We start from the raw sequence: 19625 nt of genomic DNA on the forward strand, positions 1-19625 counted from the left end.
AACATTGCTGTAATAACAAGTTAGCCATGGTTCCAAAATCATCTAGGGAAGCAAATCCTCTTACCCTAATTAAGACATCTCCAAAAGTGCTATGTGGCACGCCACACAGTTTGGAATCGACTGATTTAAAGCCATGGTTATTCCCCTATATAAATATAATGTATCAAAACTTTGAGGCATAATGGCCCTTTAATGCATTCCTTAATGCTTGTTTTCTTTTTCCTTCTTTAGCTAGCAATGTGGAAGTGCTTATGTCTGGAAATGTAAGATGCTATAACTTAATTACAGAGGCCATGCAAGCTTTTCCAGACAATGAAGAAATTCAAGAAGTCTGCTGCTGTTTGTTTCAAAAACTTACTTTTGGTAAGTAAAAAAAAATATTTGTCAATATCTAAGTTTTCTTTGTGTAATGAGGTTAGTTTCCACTGTTTGCTGTGATATTTTCTCTGAGCAAACTATACCCATACCCTAGGCCTAACCAGTCCAACCAAGTCCAACCGTAGAACTTTGTGACCAATTTGGAAATGTTGTTTGACTATTTCCAAAATGTATTTTACCTCAATACAAAAAAAGCCCTTTTAGGAAAAGCTTTATGTAAAAGCATTATCTAAGTTTTTTTTTACTACCATTTACCGTATATACTCGAGTATAAGCCGATCCGAATATAAGCCGAGGTACCTAATTTTACGTAAGAAAACTGGAAAAACTTATTGACTCAAGTATAAACCCCTCAATGGTACAGCATGCATGAAAAGCATCCATATATACAAAATCTTTAATCCCATAACAACAATTGGCATTTCTGTATTCTTTATATACAGTAAATTGCTGTTCTGGATGTCACTTCAATGAATACAAAATTATTCTATATAAATTTGATAAAACAACTACTGTGCCACTAGCCATAGAGCTTAGCAAGTTATGTAAACCTCTCATAATATAGAGACCAGTACATCTCTCTCTCTTTTTTATTTTTTCCATTCGTGACTGTACATAAGCCTGAGAAGAACTGCATGTGGGTACTTTTGACAAAATAATTACAGGGCACAAGTTAAAAACAATAACAACAACTGGCTGGCTAGCAACACACGTGTGTACATTGATTTTCCAACCTCTCCGTTGCTAGGCATGCTTGCAGTAACACTACTTTTTTTTTGCAGAGCACTATTGTTACCAGCAGTAAAGGTGTTAATCAAACTAATCCCCTCATTGTATTTGCCATAGGTTTAAGGCACAGAGTGTATTTATGTAATGGTGTTACCTCATCAGAGAGTAGGCCTCTATTCACGGTGGAGAACAGAACCCAAAACTTTTAACAGAATGACAGAATGGCCTTACCGCCTGAAGGTGTATGATGTATGATAAGTTCTCTTCCTCAATCAGAATCGCTTAATGGTGCACACGATGTCCTCCGCACACAGCTCTGTACTCACACAATCATTCCTCACAGACATGTCCCCCTATAGTCCCATTTTACATTCACGTCCTCACTAAGACACTAATTTACTGCAACCAACGAGCGTGTTTAAAGCATATTAAACGCAGGGAACCTAAGACGGCCACTGACGAGGGGGCTCTCTTTCGGAATGTACAAGCGAACCGTGTAGCCGTTTCTATGAGCATCACCTATTTTGCTGAATGTTAACCATAGCCATTTACTCCATTAGTCCACCACTAGTACAACTACAAATCCTAGAACATCAAGCGAAAGAGGCTCGGCAGATCTGGTTTGAGGGGCAAAATCTGCTGGCTGATGGACAGCAGTGGCCTTTGGCGTTTTGGGTTAAGATTTCGCTACATACAGCCACCATACAGCCGCCATACAGCTACATACAGCGAATAGCAAGGGCACTATCACTATACCTAGAACATACCGGGCCTCGGCCTACAATACCTACAAGCACACTCATCTGACCGGCCTGGACATTGTTCTTGAAGATTCCAAGTGAGCAGCAACATATTGTCGTCCACAGGGGGCGGGGGTGTGCGCGCGCAAGGAGCGTATTTCCTCTAGTTTGAGTGCAATTACCGTATATATGCGAGTATAAGCCAAGGGTTACTTTTACAGCACATTTTTAGTGCTGAAAAACTCGGCTTATACTCGAGTATATACGGTACTTGGCAAAATAAAAATTTTAAATGCAAGCACAATCTTTTTATAAAAAGTTTTCAAAATGCAAGTGTCTCCGCAACAATTATTGCTAGCAGCTGATACACAATCTTCAGACAAAGCCTCAGAATTTTAGGGCTTTTGCTTGAAAGTGCATCATTTAAAATACGGTTTCTAGTAGTGATAAAATCTAAAGCAACAGAACTTTTTGTATAATCTTAAAAATGTTTTGCCACTTATTCAGTTCAGATCACTAGTAGGTAATACACCAACGTATTTAACTATAAGATACTGCAGTCACTAATCTCCAATCTTTAGGCAGGAGTTAGCTAAAACTCACAGAGATGTAAAAGAATAATCTGGTGACAATGGTACCATAAATGCATTAAAGTGATTGTGACACCTTTTGTTTTTTAATCAGATCTTTTCTTTGAAAGCAGTAATAACTATTAATCACTGATAAAAGGATCCACTTCCTCATATGGAGAAGGATATTACTTTCTGTAGAAACCAAGTAAAGGGATGGGATCCCTTATCTGGAAACCCACTATCCAGAAAGTTCCGAATTACGGAAAGCCCATCTCCCATAGACTCCATTATAAAAAAATATTCTAATTTTTAAAATTGATTTCGCTTTGCTCTGTAATAATAAAACAGTACGTTGTACTTGATCCCAACTAAGATATAATTAATCCTTATTGGAGATAAAACAAGCCTATTGGGTTTATTTAATATTTAAATGATTTTTAGAAGACTTAAGTTATGGAGATCCAAATTACGGAAAGATCCCTTATCCAGAATACCCCAGGTCCCAAACATTCTGGATAACAGGTCCCATACCTGTACTGCTGTTGATGATATTTTTCCTTTCAGGCTCTCTAATCTCACACTCTCTCTCCTGCAAAAAACGTCCTCTTTTTTCTGGAAAACACCTCTCCTGCACATTTTAATGGGGCTTGCTACCTGCTTCTCTTCTGCTACTCCAGCACTGGGGGCTGAAAGGTTAATCTTTAACAGCACAGATTGTAACCTTAGTATAAAGAAGGCAGGCAGGCAGGCAGGCAAGGGCCACACACATAATCAAGTAAGAAGGAAAGAGTTAAAAGCAGCAAATCAGGAGAGAAGTTTTGTAGTGCAGTGGAGAGTCCTTATTGTACTGAACTTGAAAGTAAGCAGCAGCACTGTGATAAGAAAGTTCTGACCCTGTGTGGTTGGTAGTATAACTGCACAGACAGTTGTCAAGCATTCCACCTTACAAGCCCTGATTGACAAGCCCAAAGGGACCATAAGAACATGTCTGACTCCAGCACACTCCTAAAGAAGAGGCAACCTATGATCAATTTACATAGAAAGAGGTCAAATTGAGAAAAATGGTCTGAAGGACATATAGGCACATTTTCATGAAAAATACAATTCTGGTAAGACCTTAGAAGTTTCATTATCCCTTATTCTTCTATAATCTTATAGATGCAATTCTGGAGTGCTCTCTTCCTCTGGGCAATCCAAAATTGCATATATAAAATGTGTATAAAAGGGTGTCTGGAGTAGGGTATACATTGCTTATACATCAGTTAAGTGATATTATTACAAATATTAACGCGCCCTTTAGCCCTAAAAGTATTTTGCGCTATGGTCTGATATTTTTTTCTTGAATTGCAGGAAGTTTCTATAATATCTTGGTGCTTAATGAGGCTCATGAAGTCATTATAAAGGCACTCACAAAGTATTATTCCAATACAACGATACAAGCAGCTACTCTCAGTTGTCTTGCTTTACTTAGTAAGTATAGCAGTTTATTTTTTAATTATTTATGAACATCTGTGCATGAGTAAACACAATACGGCAATGGCCTCTACTAATCATTGGCACAGCACTAGTGAAAGAAGTAGTACTGTACACTTAACAATGTTGCACATCAAATATGGCAGTAATCCCCAACCTGTGGCTCAGGAGCAACATGTTGCTCCCCAACCCCTTTGATGTTGCTCCCAGTGGCCTCAAAGCAGGTGCTTATTTTTGAATTTCTGGTAAGGAGGCAATTTTTGGTTGCATAAAAACCCAGTGTAAAGCCAAACAGAGCCATCTGCAGGCTGCCAGTGAACATAGAGGCTATCAAGTAGCCAATTATAGCCCTTATTGGCACCCCAGGAACATTTTTCATGCTTGTGTTGCTCTCCAACACTTTTCCCATTTGAATGTTGCTCACGGGTATAAAAGGTTGGGAATCCCTGAAATATGGGCAAATTTTTTTTTTTTTTTTAATTGCACCTGCTAAAGGAGCAGTATGCTGAGGTGAAAAGCTATTTGCCAAGTACAGAGTGCTTCCTTTTGGCATTGTGCCTACAAAATCATACACATTTAAATGTTAACGTAATGTCTGTGCTTCACTCAAGCTCAAAATAACACTAATCACATTTTTTGTGTAGCATAGCTATTGACATGTGTAAAAGTTTGCCTCAACAGGCGGGTGCAGTTATGCTGGAATCCTTTTTTTTTTCTATGCACTTAGCAGTTTGTTCTATTAGTTAATGAGTTCTCCTATGTTTAAGCATCATTTTCAGTAATATGAATAGACGATATTTACTTTCCGACAAGTTGATTTAAAGTTTTAACAACTTTTCAGTTGATCATCATTTTTGTTTATATATTTATTTTTTATAGATTTTGAATAGTATAATAAATGTTAATAATAGTATTCTGCTTCTTTCAGGCTTTCAAATGGAGGTCAACTGACCCCAGGAGCCAAAAAGCTCTTGCTTTGTGTGGCTACAGTTTTATTGTTATTGTCAGGGCCAGAACTAGGGGCCCTTAGTCTGGGCCCTTATCCCCCCCATGACCTGCATGTCTATTAACTCCCACCCCCCCCCCCCACACATGCTCATTGGGGAATACGTGCACAGGCATGCCCATGCATGGGGGGGTTGGGTGAGGAGACCAGCTGGGTTGACCTGGCCACCTTGGCCTGGGGCTGGTAATTGTTGCATTATATTACTTGTGTTTCTTTTCACACCCTCTCCTATTCATCTTCCAGTCTCTCACTAAAACTACAACCTTTTGTTTGCCATGGTAAATTGGATTATAGCAACCAGATAGCTGCTGAAATTCTAGATTGGAGAGCTGCTAAACAAAAAGCTTGATACCCTAGCATTTAAATTTGATTCTTAAAGGCTAAGATCTGTTACAACTCATCTGGGTGCATTAGCTGAAACATTCTTAGAATTAACAGTGTAAAGCTTTCTGCGAAATTAGGCCATTATACACCACAAAATAACACAATTTTTTGTTATGTATCTGTGTATGTATGTATGTATGTATATGTGTGTGTGTATGTATATATATATATATATATATATTTTTTTTTTATATATATAATATATATTAAATGTTGAACTTCCTTCTTCAAGCCGAAACAATTTTTTTGAACAAAGATTTGGAGGATGGTGATAATGTGGAGGAAATCAAAGGACAGACATATTGGTTTCAGCAATCGTTTAAAGCACTGAAATCGCACAAGAAAAACACAGAAGTTCAGGTGAATTTTTATTTAAACAAAAGAAACATAGAAGTAAAAAAAAAAAAAAAAATAGGAGAGATAATAAAAGAGGGTAAAAAAGGGAATCAGTCCTTGTTTAAAAGGAACATATCACTAATCTTATATAAAGCTGTTCTAATAGCTTATTTGAAAGATGCCCCTGCTGCCTATTTGTTACCAACCTGTTTTGAGACCTAAGGGCCGTGGCAGCGTGACAAATCTCCCTTGTTATGGGCGACTAATCTCCTCGATATGCCATCCCACCGGCTAGAATGTAAATCGTCGGGGGGGTGGCATATGTGTTTCCTCTCAAGGCAACTTTGGCGATTTCGTTAAATCGCCGCGCCGCGTATGCCATCCCACCGGCAATTTACATTCTAGCCAGTGGGATGGAATTTCGGGGAGATTAGTCACCCATAACAAGTGAGATTTGTTGCACGGCGACTAATCTCCCCTTCTGCCACAACCCTAACACAGCTTTAAAGGAATACTGTCATGGAAAAACATGTTTTTTTTCAAAATGCATTAGTTATTAGAGCTTCTCCAGCAGAATCTTGCATTGAAGCCCGTTTTTCAAATAAGGCAAACATATTTTTTTATAGTTAATTATAAGATTTCACATGGGGCTAGCCATGTTCTTCATTTCCCAGGGTGCCACAGCCATATGACCTGTGCTCTGATAAACCTCAGTCACACTTTACTGCTGCACTGCAGGTTGGAGTGATATCACCCCCCAGAGGCATTTCTGACCCCTGAGCCACCTGAGGTGGCTCCTCCGATGCTGCCTTCCTCTCTGCACTAGCAGAGCCAAATTTCCGGTTTAAAATCTGGAAATTTGGCTCTTTAAGTTACCAAAAGAGGCTTTTTGTCACCTCTGGTATATTTGGGGGGGGCTGCCACTGGAGGTGAGTTTCTCAACACAATGAACTGAGATGTCTGCCTATAAACCAATATTACAACTAAAAAAAACACATTTGTTGGTTCAATAATAACTAAATATTAAATAAATAAATGGTAGAGTGAATTATTTGCCATGTAAACAGTGTAATTTAGAAATGAAAAACACACCATAAAAATCATGTCAGTATCCCTTTAAGAAGAGTGACGTTGTAAGAGAGGCTGGAGCACTTTTTACATATGTACTCCAGCCTTTTAGTTCTTTTACTAGCCCACCATGCCCGGTAAAAAAATGTCAGTTTCATTGTGTTTAAAGCTGTGTCTTGGCTTGACACATTTTGTGTTTAGTTGCAGAGAGATGGAAACACATTTTAATGTTTTGATTAGTGTCCAGCAGTTTAATTTAGGCATAGCAATATATTTCCTCTTAAAATCTAATCATGTAGATAGGGTGCTTTTAAGGACGGCTGAGTTTTATCTTGTTTATGGTTTTAAACAGATTTAGGGCTCTGGCACACGGGGAGATTAGTCGCCCGCAACAAAACTCCCTGTTCGCGGGCGACTAATCTCCCCGAGTTGCCGTCACCTGCCATCCCACCGGCGAAAATGTAAGTCGCCGGTGGGATGGCACACGCGGCGGCGCGATTTCGGCAAATCGCCGAAGTTGCCTCTCGAGGCTTTTTCGCCGATTTCCCGAAATCCCCCACTGCGCACCCACGACAAATATCCCTGTTCGCGGGCAACTAATCTCCCCGAAATGCCATCCCACCGGCGAAAATGTAAATCACCGGTGGGATGGCATACGCGGTGGCGCGATTTCAGTGAAATCGTGGAAATTGCCTTGAGAGGAAACCGCGATTTCACGGAAATCACGCCACCACATATGCCATCCCACTGGCGATTTACATTTTCGACAGTGGGATGGCATTTCGGGGAGATTAGTCGCCCGCGAACAGGGAGATTTGTCGTGGGCGACTAATCTCCCCGTGTGCCAGAGCCCTAATGGCTGGGAAGCTGCTCTTGTTTAGGGATAGATGTGAGTTAATAGCTGAAGTGAAAATTGTTTCTTGTTTTGCATTCTCTGTCTCCTTTTTTATCAGGAGGCTGCATGTTGGGCTTTGAACAACCTGTTTATGTACCACCCTGAACTTCATGACAAAGTTGGGGATGAGGACACTCAGTAAGTATTTGGACCCTGTCGAAATGTTGTTAAATATCCAAGTAAATTCCAAAATATAAATCACTATCTTTAATATGTTTCTTGAAACTCAGATATCCAGTGCATAAAGAGGTCATGCTTTCAATGCTCATGCATTCCTCTTCCAAAGATGTTTTCCAAGCATCCACTGCAGCTTTGGCTACACTCTCAGAGCATAACGGTACTTCTGTTTTTATAGCTATGTATTTGCATACAACATGTCAATGTAAAAAAAATATAAAAAAATTAAGTTTATTTTTGAATACTTTTACATTACTCATTTATTTCTAAATTCCTCTGTTTTCATGTAAAATATATTGAAACCTGTTTTACAAGTGAGTCGGACAGGTTTTTGTCCTGTTTTCTTACTTTTGTTAGAATATTGAATATATGACAGTGTAGGTCAGAGTTGTTTTTCACATATCATGCAAGCTTTTTTTCACCTTGATCACATGAGAAGTGATGGATTCTGGGACTTGAGGTCCTTGTGAATGATGCACATATTCTGTCAAAAGCAGAGGAACTTCAAGTCCCAGAATTAATCCTCCTCAGTTTAATAAGGGGTTGCATGACACTGTGAGCCCAGGGAGGGTTGAAAAAGCGGTTAGTGGAATTTGGGGTACCTCTGTAAAAACTACATTTTATATTTTATTATTGGAAGTTTAGATAGTATTTATGTATCTTGTTTACATAATCCCAGCTAAATGAGTTCACATCAAATAAGAAGGTATTTTTTAAGGCTGAAGAGGAGAAACTCAAATGATTAATTGAAGGTAGAAATGCATTATTATACGGTATATCATACTTAATTACTAATACATTTGTAACCAGAAACCTGTGTGTGTAAAGTGGAATTAAGGCCATATTTCTATTTTTATGTAGGGTTCTGTGCACATTGAAAGTGCTAGTACAAGAGTTTGTGTTTTCGTAGCAGCATAATTATAAGTAGAATAAAACTACATTACATTGATAATAGTATTTCTTTATAACTATAGCTTTTTCTTTTCATGCTTAGTAAATATAAGAAAACTTTTGCTGGAGAAAGGTGTTCATATAAATGTTATTGAAATTATGAAGAAACATCTTTGTTGTCCAGAAGCTGCAGAAAGTGCCTGTCGGGTTCTTCAACATCTCTTTAATGGAAGGTATTATTTGTTATTTCTGTTATCATTTCATCACAGAGCAAGGAGCATTACTGGGATGAAAGAGGGTTATGAGTGCCTTTTTAGAAAGTATAATTTTTTTAGGCAGTTACTGTGAACTTTCTCTCAGGAACAGGTTGTTTGCCTGAATTTCGTCATTGGTGAACTCATTTGTGAAACTGCAGCAAAAAAATGTACGTTTCTTTCTCAGAAAAACGTGAGAAAAATATTGCAAAAAAAAAAAAGCCCTTTCACTTCAGTGTATTTTGAGTGAAAAAAATGCCGTTGACTTTGAGTTTGGAGTTTGAATAAACTTGAGAAATGACACCCTTTGACTTGCGAAAAACCACCTATTGACTTTTTTCAGGTTTTGTGAACTTTTTACCAGTTAGCAGTTTTGCACATTTTTCAGTGAAGCGAACCGGGACAGATTCGCTTATCACTATTCACAATGTAACAGCCAGTGAACATGAATGACCCATTTTATTAAGCACAAATAACTAATATTATTCAAGCGTTTATTAATTTTATTACTTGACTGTTTTGGGGATTCAGTTAATATGTGCTGAGTTAGGTAACTAACATGTACAACATTCGGATTTTAAAAGGAACCCATATTTTGGATGAAATTGGGCAAATCCAAATGATTGCTTCATAATTGAGGCCTACTGTATGCAGACATGTCATGAGCGGACTGCATCAGCATCAGTGCTGTCCTTGCCCAATGGGATGTTCTAAGCTTCCAGATATCTATCTCACTAGCAGTCGGAAAGGCACCATACATGGGTAATTAAGCTACTGCCTTAAGGTGGCCATACATGAGCAGATCCGCTCGCGAGCGGATCTTCACCCGATATCCCCACCTACGGGTGGGCGATATCGGGGAGCATTTAGGTAAAAAAAATAAAAATCAGATCGTTTGGCCCTGGGGCCAAACGATCGGATTATGTGGGCGGCAATGGGGCAGTCGGATCGGGGACCGCATCAACGAGCCGATGCGGTCCCCGATCCGACCAGATTTTCTAACCTGGCCGATCGAGATCTGGCCAATTTCAGGCCAGATATCGGTCGGCCAGGCCGCTCTGCTCTCCCCATACACGGGCCGATTAGCTGCCGAATCGGTCCAAGGGACCGATATCGGCAGCTATAGTCGGCCCGTGTATGGCCACCTTTAGATTGCATCTTATATTAGTCGGTTTATGTCTCACTTAATCTGTATAGTTCTGTAGTTCTCTCTTTTGCTAATTTGATTTTGGCAATTAACATTGTTTATAGATTTAAATATGAAAATGACTGAAGTCGTGGTAAATGGTTAGGATAAATGGCATTAATCCTCTTGAAACCTGAGACCTAAAAAATGATGTTCAGTGTTGCCTGGCTAGTAGATTTCTATTAATAAAAATGCCAAAATAATACATTTTCCATTGCTTTCACCCATAATAATAATTAATTATATTAAATTATTAAATATTATATATTATTTTTAATATATTGATATGTATAACTTTCTCTGTGTTTTGTAATTTATTTATTATTATAACTTATTACCTTGTTTCATATTTTTCTTACTTTTAAGCTCTTTTAATTTGGATATTATGGTTGGGGCTTTTACTGTGGTATTAAGTGCAGCAAAAAAGCACAAGAACATTCCCTCAGTCCAGTTAGAGGCTCTGCGTGTCCTTTTACAGATGGTATATGAAGGTAAGACAACCAGTTTTGCTTTCTTTAATATAATAGAATTTTCACTCTCTGTTTTCGTAACTCCACCAAAGGTTGTGTCAATATGTCAGCTGTGTCTCCTTGCTAACATCATGTATTTACTAAATATTGTAATTATAGCATTGCAAGCGCAATATGCTGAAATATTAAATATATGCTGGGAAAATTTATTAACTTTTTTTTTTTAATTTTTTTTAAATTAATTAATTTAGCTAGCATATTGTTAATTCCACAATTCCATCATTAGGTAAAGCTCTTAATGCAGTTTTGCAGTGACATAACTACTCCTGCCAAAAAGTCCAACTACAACTTTTGTTTATCTATGTTTAGCATATTATGTAGATAACTATCCCTACAGCGCTCTTCTGCATTTAGTTTGGCTGCAATCCCCCACTGTCTTCTTGAAGAACTGAGTACCTATATGTGAATTGTTCTAATTCCTTTTCTTTGTGTAAGCAGTGGCCCGGGGCCGTCGCATGCACACTTCTGTCCACAGTATTCTAACTTTTTTTCTGGTAAGGCACATAATTATGTGTGACGTGCAGGCGACATGATATTTTCTCATATCATTTATGAGCTTTGCCAGCACTGCCTTATTTGCAAGTGAAGCAATGATTGACAATCATAGTCTTCAATGGCTCACTATACAGATGGCGATCAGACCCAAGGCTTTTCATGGGCATTATTTCATCATGTCATGAGTGGAAAAAATCCTTGTGCTTGTGCATCACTAATACAGTGGTGTGAAAAACTATTTGCCCCCTTCCTGATTTCTTATTCTTTTGCATGTTTGTCACACTTAAATGTTTCTGCTTATCAAAAACCATTAACTATTAGTCAAAGATAACATAATTGAACACAAAATGCAGTTTTTAAATGAAGGTTTCCGTTATTAAGGGAGAAAAAAAACTCCAAATCTACATGGCCCTGTGTGAAAAAGTGATTGCACCCCTTGTTAAAAAATAACTTAACTGTGGTTTATCACACCTGAGTTCAATTTCTGTAGTCACCCCCAGGCCTGATTACTGCCACACCTGTTTCAATCAAGAAATCACTTAAATAGGAGCTACCTGACACAGAGAAGTAGACCAAAAGCACCTCAAAAGCTAGACATCATGCCAAGATCCAAAGAAATTCAGGAACAAATGAGAACAAAAGTAATTGAGATCTATCAGTCTGGTAAAGGTTATAAAGCCATTTCTAAAGCTTTGGGACTCCAGCGAACCACAGTGAGAGCCATTATCCACAAATGGCAAAAACATGGAACAGTGGTGAACCTTCCCAGGAGTGGCCGGCCGACCAAAATTACCCCAAGAGCGCAGAGACAACTCATCCGAGAGGCCACAAAAGACCCCAGGACAACATCTAAAGAACTGCGGGCCTCACTTGCCTCAATTAAGGTCAGTGTTCACGACTCCACCATAAGAAAGAGACTGGGCAAAAACGGCCTGCATGGCAGATTTCCAAGGCGCAAACCACTTTTAAGAAAAAAGAACATTATGGCTCGTCTCAATTTTAAAAAAAACATCTCAATGATTGCCAAGACTTTTGGGAAAATACCTTGTGGACCGACGAGACAAAAGTTGAACTTTTTGGAAGGTGCGTGTCCTGTTACATCTAGCGTAAAAGTAACACAGCATTTCAGAAAAAGAACATCATACCAACAGTAAAATATGGTGGTGGTAGTGTGATGGTCTGGGGTTGTTTTGCTGCTTCAGGACCTGGAAGGCTTGCTGTGATAGATGGAACCATGAATTCTACTGTCTACCAAAAAATCCTGAAGGAGAATGTCCGGCCATCTGTTCGTCAACTCAAGCTGAAGCGATCTTGGGTGCTGCAGCAGGACAATGACCCAAAACACACCAGCAAATCCACCTCTGAATGGCTGAAGAAAAACAAAATGAAGACTTTGGAGTGGCCTAGTCAAAGTCCTGAGCTGAATCCTATTGAGATGTTGTGGCATGACCTTAAAAAGGCGGTTCATGCTAGAAAACCCTCAAATAAAGCTGAATTACAACAATTCTGCAAAGATGAGTGGGCCAAAATTCCTCCAGAGCGCTGTAAAAGACTCGTTGCAAGTTATCGCAAATGCTTGATTGCAGTTATTGCTGCTAAGGGTGGCCCAACCAGTTATTAGGTTCAGGGGGCAATTACTTTTTCACACAGGACCATGTAGGTTTGGATTTTTTTTCTCCCTAAATAATAAAAACCCTCATTTAAAAACTGCATTTTGTGTTTACTTGTGTTATCTTTGACTAATAGTTAAATGTGTTTGATGATCAGAAACATTTTGTGTGACAAACATGCAAAAGAATAAGAAATCAGGAAGGGGGCAAATAGTTTTTCACACCACTGTAAGTGACAGTCGACCATAAATTACAGAAAATCACCAGTGGTTTAATGGGGAATAGTAAGATTGCGAATTAAAAACAAAATATATAGCTCTTCAGTTGGAGGATTATTGGTTAACATTAGGCTGATGTTTCTTATGATGATGATTTCCTTTTTCTTCTCCTTTAAGTAAATGGGGGGTGATTTGGAATTATTCTAACATTGCATTGTTTTGTGTCCATAAATGTTAGGCAATAATACGTGACCAGTTAATGCTTCCTGCTGTTTGTTTGCTATATGTGACTAGACCTGTAGTGAACATTGTACTTTTTATTACATAACCACATGAATGTCCTATTTAAGTTATAAATGATTTTACATTTATACGAATTAAAACAATACTGTATGTTGTCTTGAGCCATGGTAAGGACAGGAAGCAGGCAAGGAGTCTTTGGTGAATGATAATTATTAGCAAGTCTAGTTTCAATGGCTTAAAGCAGTATGGGTAGTTATTGTAAGCACACGGACTCTTTTTATTTTTCCCCACTTATATCTCATCATTGACAGAAGAGGGCACTCCAGTACCATTGTTCATCATTTTAAAGCACAGTTATTGATATCTTAGGTGTGCCTTAAAAATTGTTTCTCTCCTCCAGCGATTAAGACTTTCTGTCTCTTTTAATTATGGCTTATCATTTTTTAGTCTATTGAGATTCTGCTATTTTCCCTTTTTTGTTTAGATGAAGAATTGAATTTGCAGAACAGTACGCCGATTTCAGAAGAAACCTTATTTCTAAATCTTCCTCAAAAAGTAATAAAGAACCAATGTTTGTTAGAAGGAACACACAATTTAGTTTTGCAAGCCATGAACAAAGTAAGTACATTTTTCCACATTAATTACACTGCCAAGCTGCTTGTTTTACATTACATGAAAGGGATACTTCAACCAAAATTAAATTTTAGCTATGCCTAAACAATGTTTAGAATGTTATGAAAGGTTTTTTTATTTATAAGTAAACACAAATAAATAGCAGAGTGTCCACAGTGCAGTCTAAAACTTTTTAGACTTTTTTTTTTTTTTTTTTTAATTTTTACAATAAATTAGAATATTAACAAGGTATGGGAAAAAAACAGGCATCATAAGATTGTTTTAAGGACATTGAGTTGCCTAATGCAGGACGGGGGTTTCAGTTTAGAGATTCTTCATTTAGGGTGCCTACGAAATTTGAACACCCAGAAAATTTGGCTTTAGTTGTCCTTTAATGCAGAATATAATGTAATTGCCAGTACAGAATTTGACTCTAAAGTATTGGCTTTAAAGTCAAATTAAAGTCATCAATAACAAAGAATGACCTTATTTTCTGCAAGCATTAGTACCAGTGCTGTGCCAATGCAAGCCAACCCCCCCACCACGTATGCTCGTACAATGATAAGCAGGGCGAAATCCCCCCCCCCCAGTTGTCACCAGTAAACCGTGATAATCGCCCTGCTTCCATTGGCATTGGAACTTTAGTCAGCCTGCAACCAAGGTTACAGAAGGCCTGAAACTAGGGGAATTCAGGTAGAAGAGGTATGTACCAGAGCTCTCCCTATTACACCCTGTGCAGGTGTCTCTTCTGCCTACCCCTAGTTCTATTATTAAATAATATTTTTAGTGTACTTTTTATGATCATTTATAATTTTATCTTCAGTTTATTGGCCATCGTGCTATTCAAGAATGTGGGCTGAAAGTGCTTCGATGTCTTTCAGAGTGCTCTGGGGCTCTGGAAATTCTTTCACAACAGGGCGCTCTGGATACCATTTTGCACACTCTTCAGATGTATCCTGGAGACTCAGGTAAAACTATTATATTTGTAAGTGATACTGAAACTACCATCGTCTGAAAATTGCCGGTGGATTTCTGTTTACTACTATATAATTTCTGTACTGGCCTAGCATTTGTAACCTCTTTTTACAGGCTATCAAAAAAAGTATGGAATTTACCCTGCCATGGAGAGTGCAAATTATGGTTTGTTTGCCATATACCAAATGATGCCAAACTATGATGTACCGGTATAGAACCTATTATCCAGAATGCTTGGGACCAAGGGTATTCCGGATAAGGGGTCTTTCAAGGTATGGAGATCCAAATTACAGAGTCTACTAAAAAAATCAATAAAACGCAATAGGATTGTTTTGCACCAATAAGGATTAATTAAATCTTAGTTGGGATCAAATACAAGGTACTGGGATTCCAGATAACGGATCCCATACCAGTACACCCTTTTTTCATGTCTTGTGGTGGATTAAAAGACAAAAGAAGGCCTTAGAATGTTATAATCAACCTTCTAATACTGACAGCCGAATGTGAGCCTTATAGAAGGAAAATAAATATAAAGTCAGCTCATTCGTTTGACAAATTTAAAATCTGAAAGTAAAACAAAAATATAATGGTGCTTTGATACTTTGAAATCACATAAATTAAAATATACTTTTACATATAAATGATGTGTATGTATTTGGTATTTTTATGTGATTAGAATATAAGTTCTTTCCTGGAAGTCTTGGTCCTCTAGTTATGCAACTTTGGAGTGTATTCAAAAGTGCTCTGTGGCTAAAAAGAGTAATTCCACCCCAAATATTAATATAAGTTCAATAAATAGGTCTAGTGGTAAACATACTTTTTGCCTGTTGTTTTAATTAACTAATATACAACCCCCTCCAATAACATTTTTTTTTTTTTTTTTTTTTAGAAGGGGGATCATCTGTGTACTACTAATTAATTATTTACTGAGCAATTCATTTAATGTGAGGTGCACTTCACTACATTCTTATACTACATACTTCCTATACTACATTGCCTAGTTTCCAAAATTACAGGAAGACCATCTCCCATAGACTCCATTATAAGCAAATAATTAAAATTTTTAAAAGTGATTTTATTTTTCTTTGTAATAATAACACTGTTCCTTGATCCCAAGATATAATTAGACCTTACTGGAGGCAAGACAATTATATTAGATTTTATTAATGTATTAATGATTTTTTTGTAGACTTAATTTCAAATCCAAATTACAGGAAAGATCCCTTATTTGGATAACCCAGTCCTGAGCATACTGGATAACATGTCCCATACTTGTACAAATGAAGAAAAATGAAACACCTCCAAGTTTAACAGTTTCATTTTGATTGGTTCATGTGCACACCTCAATGCATTTCAGCCCTGCCAAAATAGGTTACTTTTGGCCACTGTTATGGTATTCTCATATATAAATTGAAATACATTAAAGTGCAAAGTAGATTCAGACGGCCATCTTTCTTGTAAATTCAAATATGAAATTGCTTAATCATAGATCAGTAACACACTGCTATTCTTTTTTCCAGAAATCCAGTATGTTGGCTTATTTCTTTTAGCAAATTTGGTAACTAGAAAAAACTTGTGCATTGCAACAATGCACCTTCTATCAACACACTTGGTTTCTACTTTACAGCGGTATAAAGATGATGTCAGGATTCAAGAAGAGGTATGTTGCTTTGAAATGGAAAGTGCAGTTCTCTATTTTATGTCCTATGTTTTTCTGTGAGGCTGAGGAGATGTGGATCAGCTTGTTTACTCTGCACCGTGGGCAGACAGAGCACAGCTGATTGGAGGTCGGCCTTCATGTTTTTCAGGCCGACATCTGATCCGTCCACTCTGTGTGCCCACTCTCGGATGGTTAGGGCTCTGGTACACGGGGAGATTAGTCGCCCGCGGCAAAACTCCCTGCTCGCGGGCGACTAATCTCCCCGAGTTGCCTTCCCTCTGCCATCCCACCGGCGAACATGTAAGTCGCCGGCGAGATGGCAGACGCGGCGGCGCGATTTCGGGAAATCGCCGAAAAAGCCTCGCGAGTCTTTTTCGGCGATTTGCGTGAAATCGCGCCGCCGCGTGTGCCATCCCGCCGGCGACTTACATGTTCGCCGGTGGGATGGCAGAGGGAAGGCAACTCGGGGAGATTAGTCGCCCGCGAGCAGGGAGTTTTGCCGCGGGCGACTAATCTCCCCGTGTACCAGAGCCCTTACTGTAGTATTTAGTGCAAGCACACTGTGCAGTGTAGGCAAGCAGATCCGCTTCTCTTAGCCTGACAGAAAAACATAGGGCTGAGAGAAACGGATATATGTACTATGTGCCCCTGCCCTTTGCTAAAGTTTTCCAGTATTCTATTACATATTCTGGTAAGCACTATTTAATTTTTGATTCAGTGCATTTTTTTATAGGGATTCCTAACTGCATTGACGTTAATGAAGCTATCACATAGTTTTGCAAAGCTATTGGACCTAGAAGAGTTTGAAAAAGTACTTTTCTACCAGATATCAATGTGTTTGGCCAACAAAAGGAGTATGAAGGTATGTGTAATTTTTTTAGTATCTTTGTCTTATAATTAAATAACATATTTAGTTCTTGATTGTAACAAAAGTTTTTATTTAATAATTGTCCTCCTCATAGATCCTCATTTCAGTGGCATTATATTTTTAAATATTTTAAACAGGAAACTGAGGGACCAAATTAGTCATGGAATTTTGTAATGGGAAAACTTGTATTTTTTTTTTTTTTATTTTACAAAATGCAATTGATAGAGCTACCCCAACATAATCATGCACTGAAATCCATTTTTCAAAAGAGCAAACAGAATTTTTTATATTCAAGTTTGAAATTGAATGTGGGGCTAGATACATTTTTAGTTTCCCACAGCCATGTGACTCGTGCTCTAATAAATATTCTGATTGTTCAAGAACTCATCCAGGCCCCTCTTAAAGGCATTAACAGAATCTGCCATTACCACATCTCTAGGAAGGGCATTCCACAACCTCACTGCCCTCACCGTGAAAAATCATCTACGCTGCTTCAAATGGAAGCTCCGTTCCTCTAATCTAAAGGGGTGACCTCTGGTGCGTTGATTGTTTTTATGGGAAAAAAGAAAATCCCCCATCTGCCTATAATCCCCTCTAATGTCCTTGTACAGAGTAATCATGTCCCCTCGCAAGCACCTCTTTTCCAGAGAAAACAACCCCAACCTCGACAGTCTAACCTCATAGTTTAAATCTTCCATCCCCTTAACCAGTTTAGTTGCACGTCTCTGCACTCTCTCCAGCTCATTAATATCCTTCTTAAGGACTGGAGCCCAAAACTGCACTGCATACTCAAGGTGAGGCCTTACCAAGGACCTATAAAGGGGCAAAATTATGTTCTCATCCCTTGAGTCAATGCCCTTTTTTATGCAAGACAGCACTTTATTTGCTTTAGTAGCCACAGAATAACACTGCCTAGAATTAGACAACTTGTTATCTACTAAAACCCCTAGATCCTTCTCATTTAAGGATACCCCCAACAAACTACCATTCAGTAGATAGTTTGCATTTAGATTATTTCTACCAAAGTGCATAACTTTGCACTTATCAACATTGAACCTCATTTTCCAGTTTGCTGCCCAGTTTTCTAATTTTTTCAAATCGCTCTGCAAAGCGGCAGCATCCTGCATGGAACCTATAGTTTTGCACAATTTTGTGTCATCAGCAAAAATAGAAACAGTACTCTCTATGCCCACCTCCAGGTCATTAATAAACAAGTTAAAAGGCAAAGGACCAAGGACTGACCCCTGCGGTACTCCACTAACCACACTGGTCCAATTAGAAAATGTTCCATTTACCACCACTCTTTGTAATCTATCCTTCAGCCAGTTCTGTATCCAAGTACAAATATTATGTTCTAGGCCAATATTCCTCAATTTGATCATTAACCTTCTGTGAGGTACTGTATCAAACGCTTTAGCAAAGTCCAAGTAGATGACATCAACTGCCATTCCAGCATCAAGGTTCCTGCTCACCTCCTCATAAAATGCGACTAGATTAGTCTGGCAAGATCTGTTGCGCATAAAACCATGCTGGCACAAACTTATAGTATTGTGAACTGCAATGTATTCAAGTACCCTATCCCTTATTACCCCTTCCAAAATCTTTCCTACTACTGATGTCAGACTAACAGGCCTTTAGTTTTCAGGCTGAGAACGGGATCCCTTTTTAAATAACGGCACCACATTAGCAATTCGCCAGTCTCTGGGCACCATGCCAGACCTCAACGAATCCTGAAAAATTATGTGAAGAGGCTTGGCAATCACAGTGCTCGGCTCATTTAGTACCCAGGGATGAATCCAATCCGGTCCTGGACCTTTGTTTACCTTTACATGTTCAAGTCTCTTTTGAATTTCCTCCAGAGTGACCCATGCGTCAGTAGCTAAATTACTAGAACTGGGCATATTAAAAGGGAAGCCTTCATTAGCTGGCTCCTCAGATGTATAGACAGATGAAAAATAAGAGTTCAAAATTTCTGCTTTTTCCCCGTTCTCATCAACCAACTTACCCCTCCCCCCATGATAATAAGGTTCCCACCCCTTCTTTCTTTATTTTGGATTCTTTTTACTCCTAGCTGCAATATCCCTTTCCATCTCTATTTTAGCTTGCCTGATAGCCTTTTTGCATGCTTTATTTGCTTCTTTGTACCTGATATGAGAATAGTACTCAATAATAAAACACCAAAGTACTGCCACGACTCCTCTAGTTGCATGGAGTAGGAGAAATAATAGGTTATCTGAAAGCAGTTGCATTGTGAAGTCCTGGCTCTTTTTGAAAGCACAAGATTAGGCACAATGACCTAAGATGGCTGCCTACACATCAATATTA

General features: G+C 38.5%; 1 protein-coding gene across 3 annotated transcripts in view; it reads left to right on the forward strand.

Moving 5' to 3' along the window:
* The window catches only part of lrrk2 (leucine-rich repeat kinase 2), a 96395-nt gene that overhangs the window by 17904 nt on the left and 58866 nt on the right, over positions 1–19625 (forward strand). For all 3 annotated transcript variants that reach the window (XM_012959985.3, XM_002932204.5, XM_012959986.3), the window contains exons 8-18: positions 232–363; positions 3770–3889; positions 5515–5642; positions 7640–7719; positions 7812–7918; positions 8753–8882; positions 10456–10580; positions 13670–13803; positions 14621–14765; positions 16293–16432; positions 17166–17294. In XM_012959985.3, the coding sequence (XP_012815439.2) occupies positions 232–363; positions 3770–3889; positions 5515–5642; positions 7640–7719; positions 7812–7918; positions 8753–8882; positions 10456–10580; positions 13670–13803; positions 14621–14765; positions 16293–16432; positions 17166–17294 (1370 nt within the window). The remainder of the gene's footprint in view (positions 1–231; positions 364–3769; positions 3890–5514; positions 5643–7639; positions 7720–7811; positions 7919–8752; positions 8883–10455; positions 10581–13669; positions 13804–14620; positions 14766–16292; positions 16433–17165; positions 17295–19625) is intronic.

The sequence above is a fragment of the Xenopus tropicalis genome, chromosome 3, assembly GCF_000004195.4.
Source record: "Xenopus tropicalis strain Nigerian chromosome 3, UCB_Xtro_10.0, whole genome shotgun sequence".
Lineage (NCBI taxonomy): Eukaryota > Metazoa > Chordata > Amphibia > Anura > Pipidae > Xenopus > Xenopus tropicalis.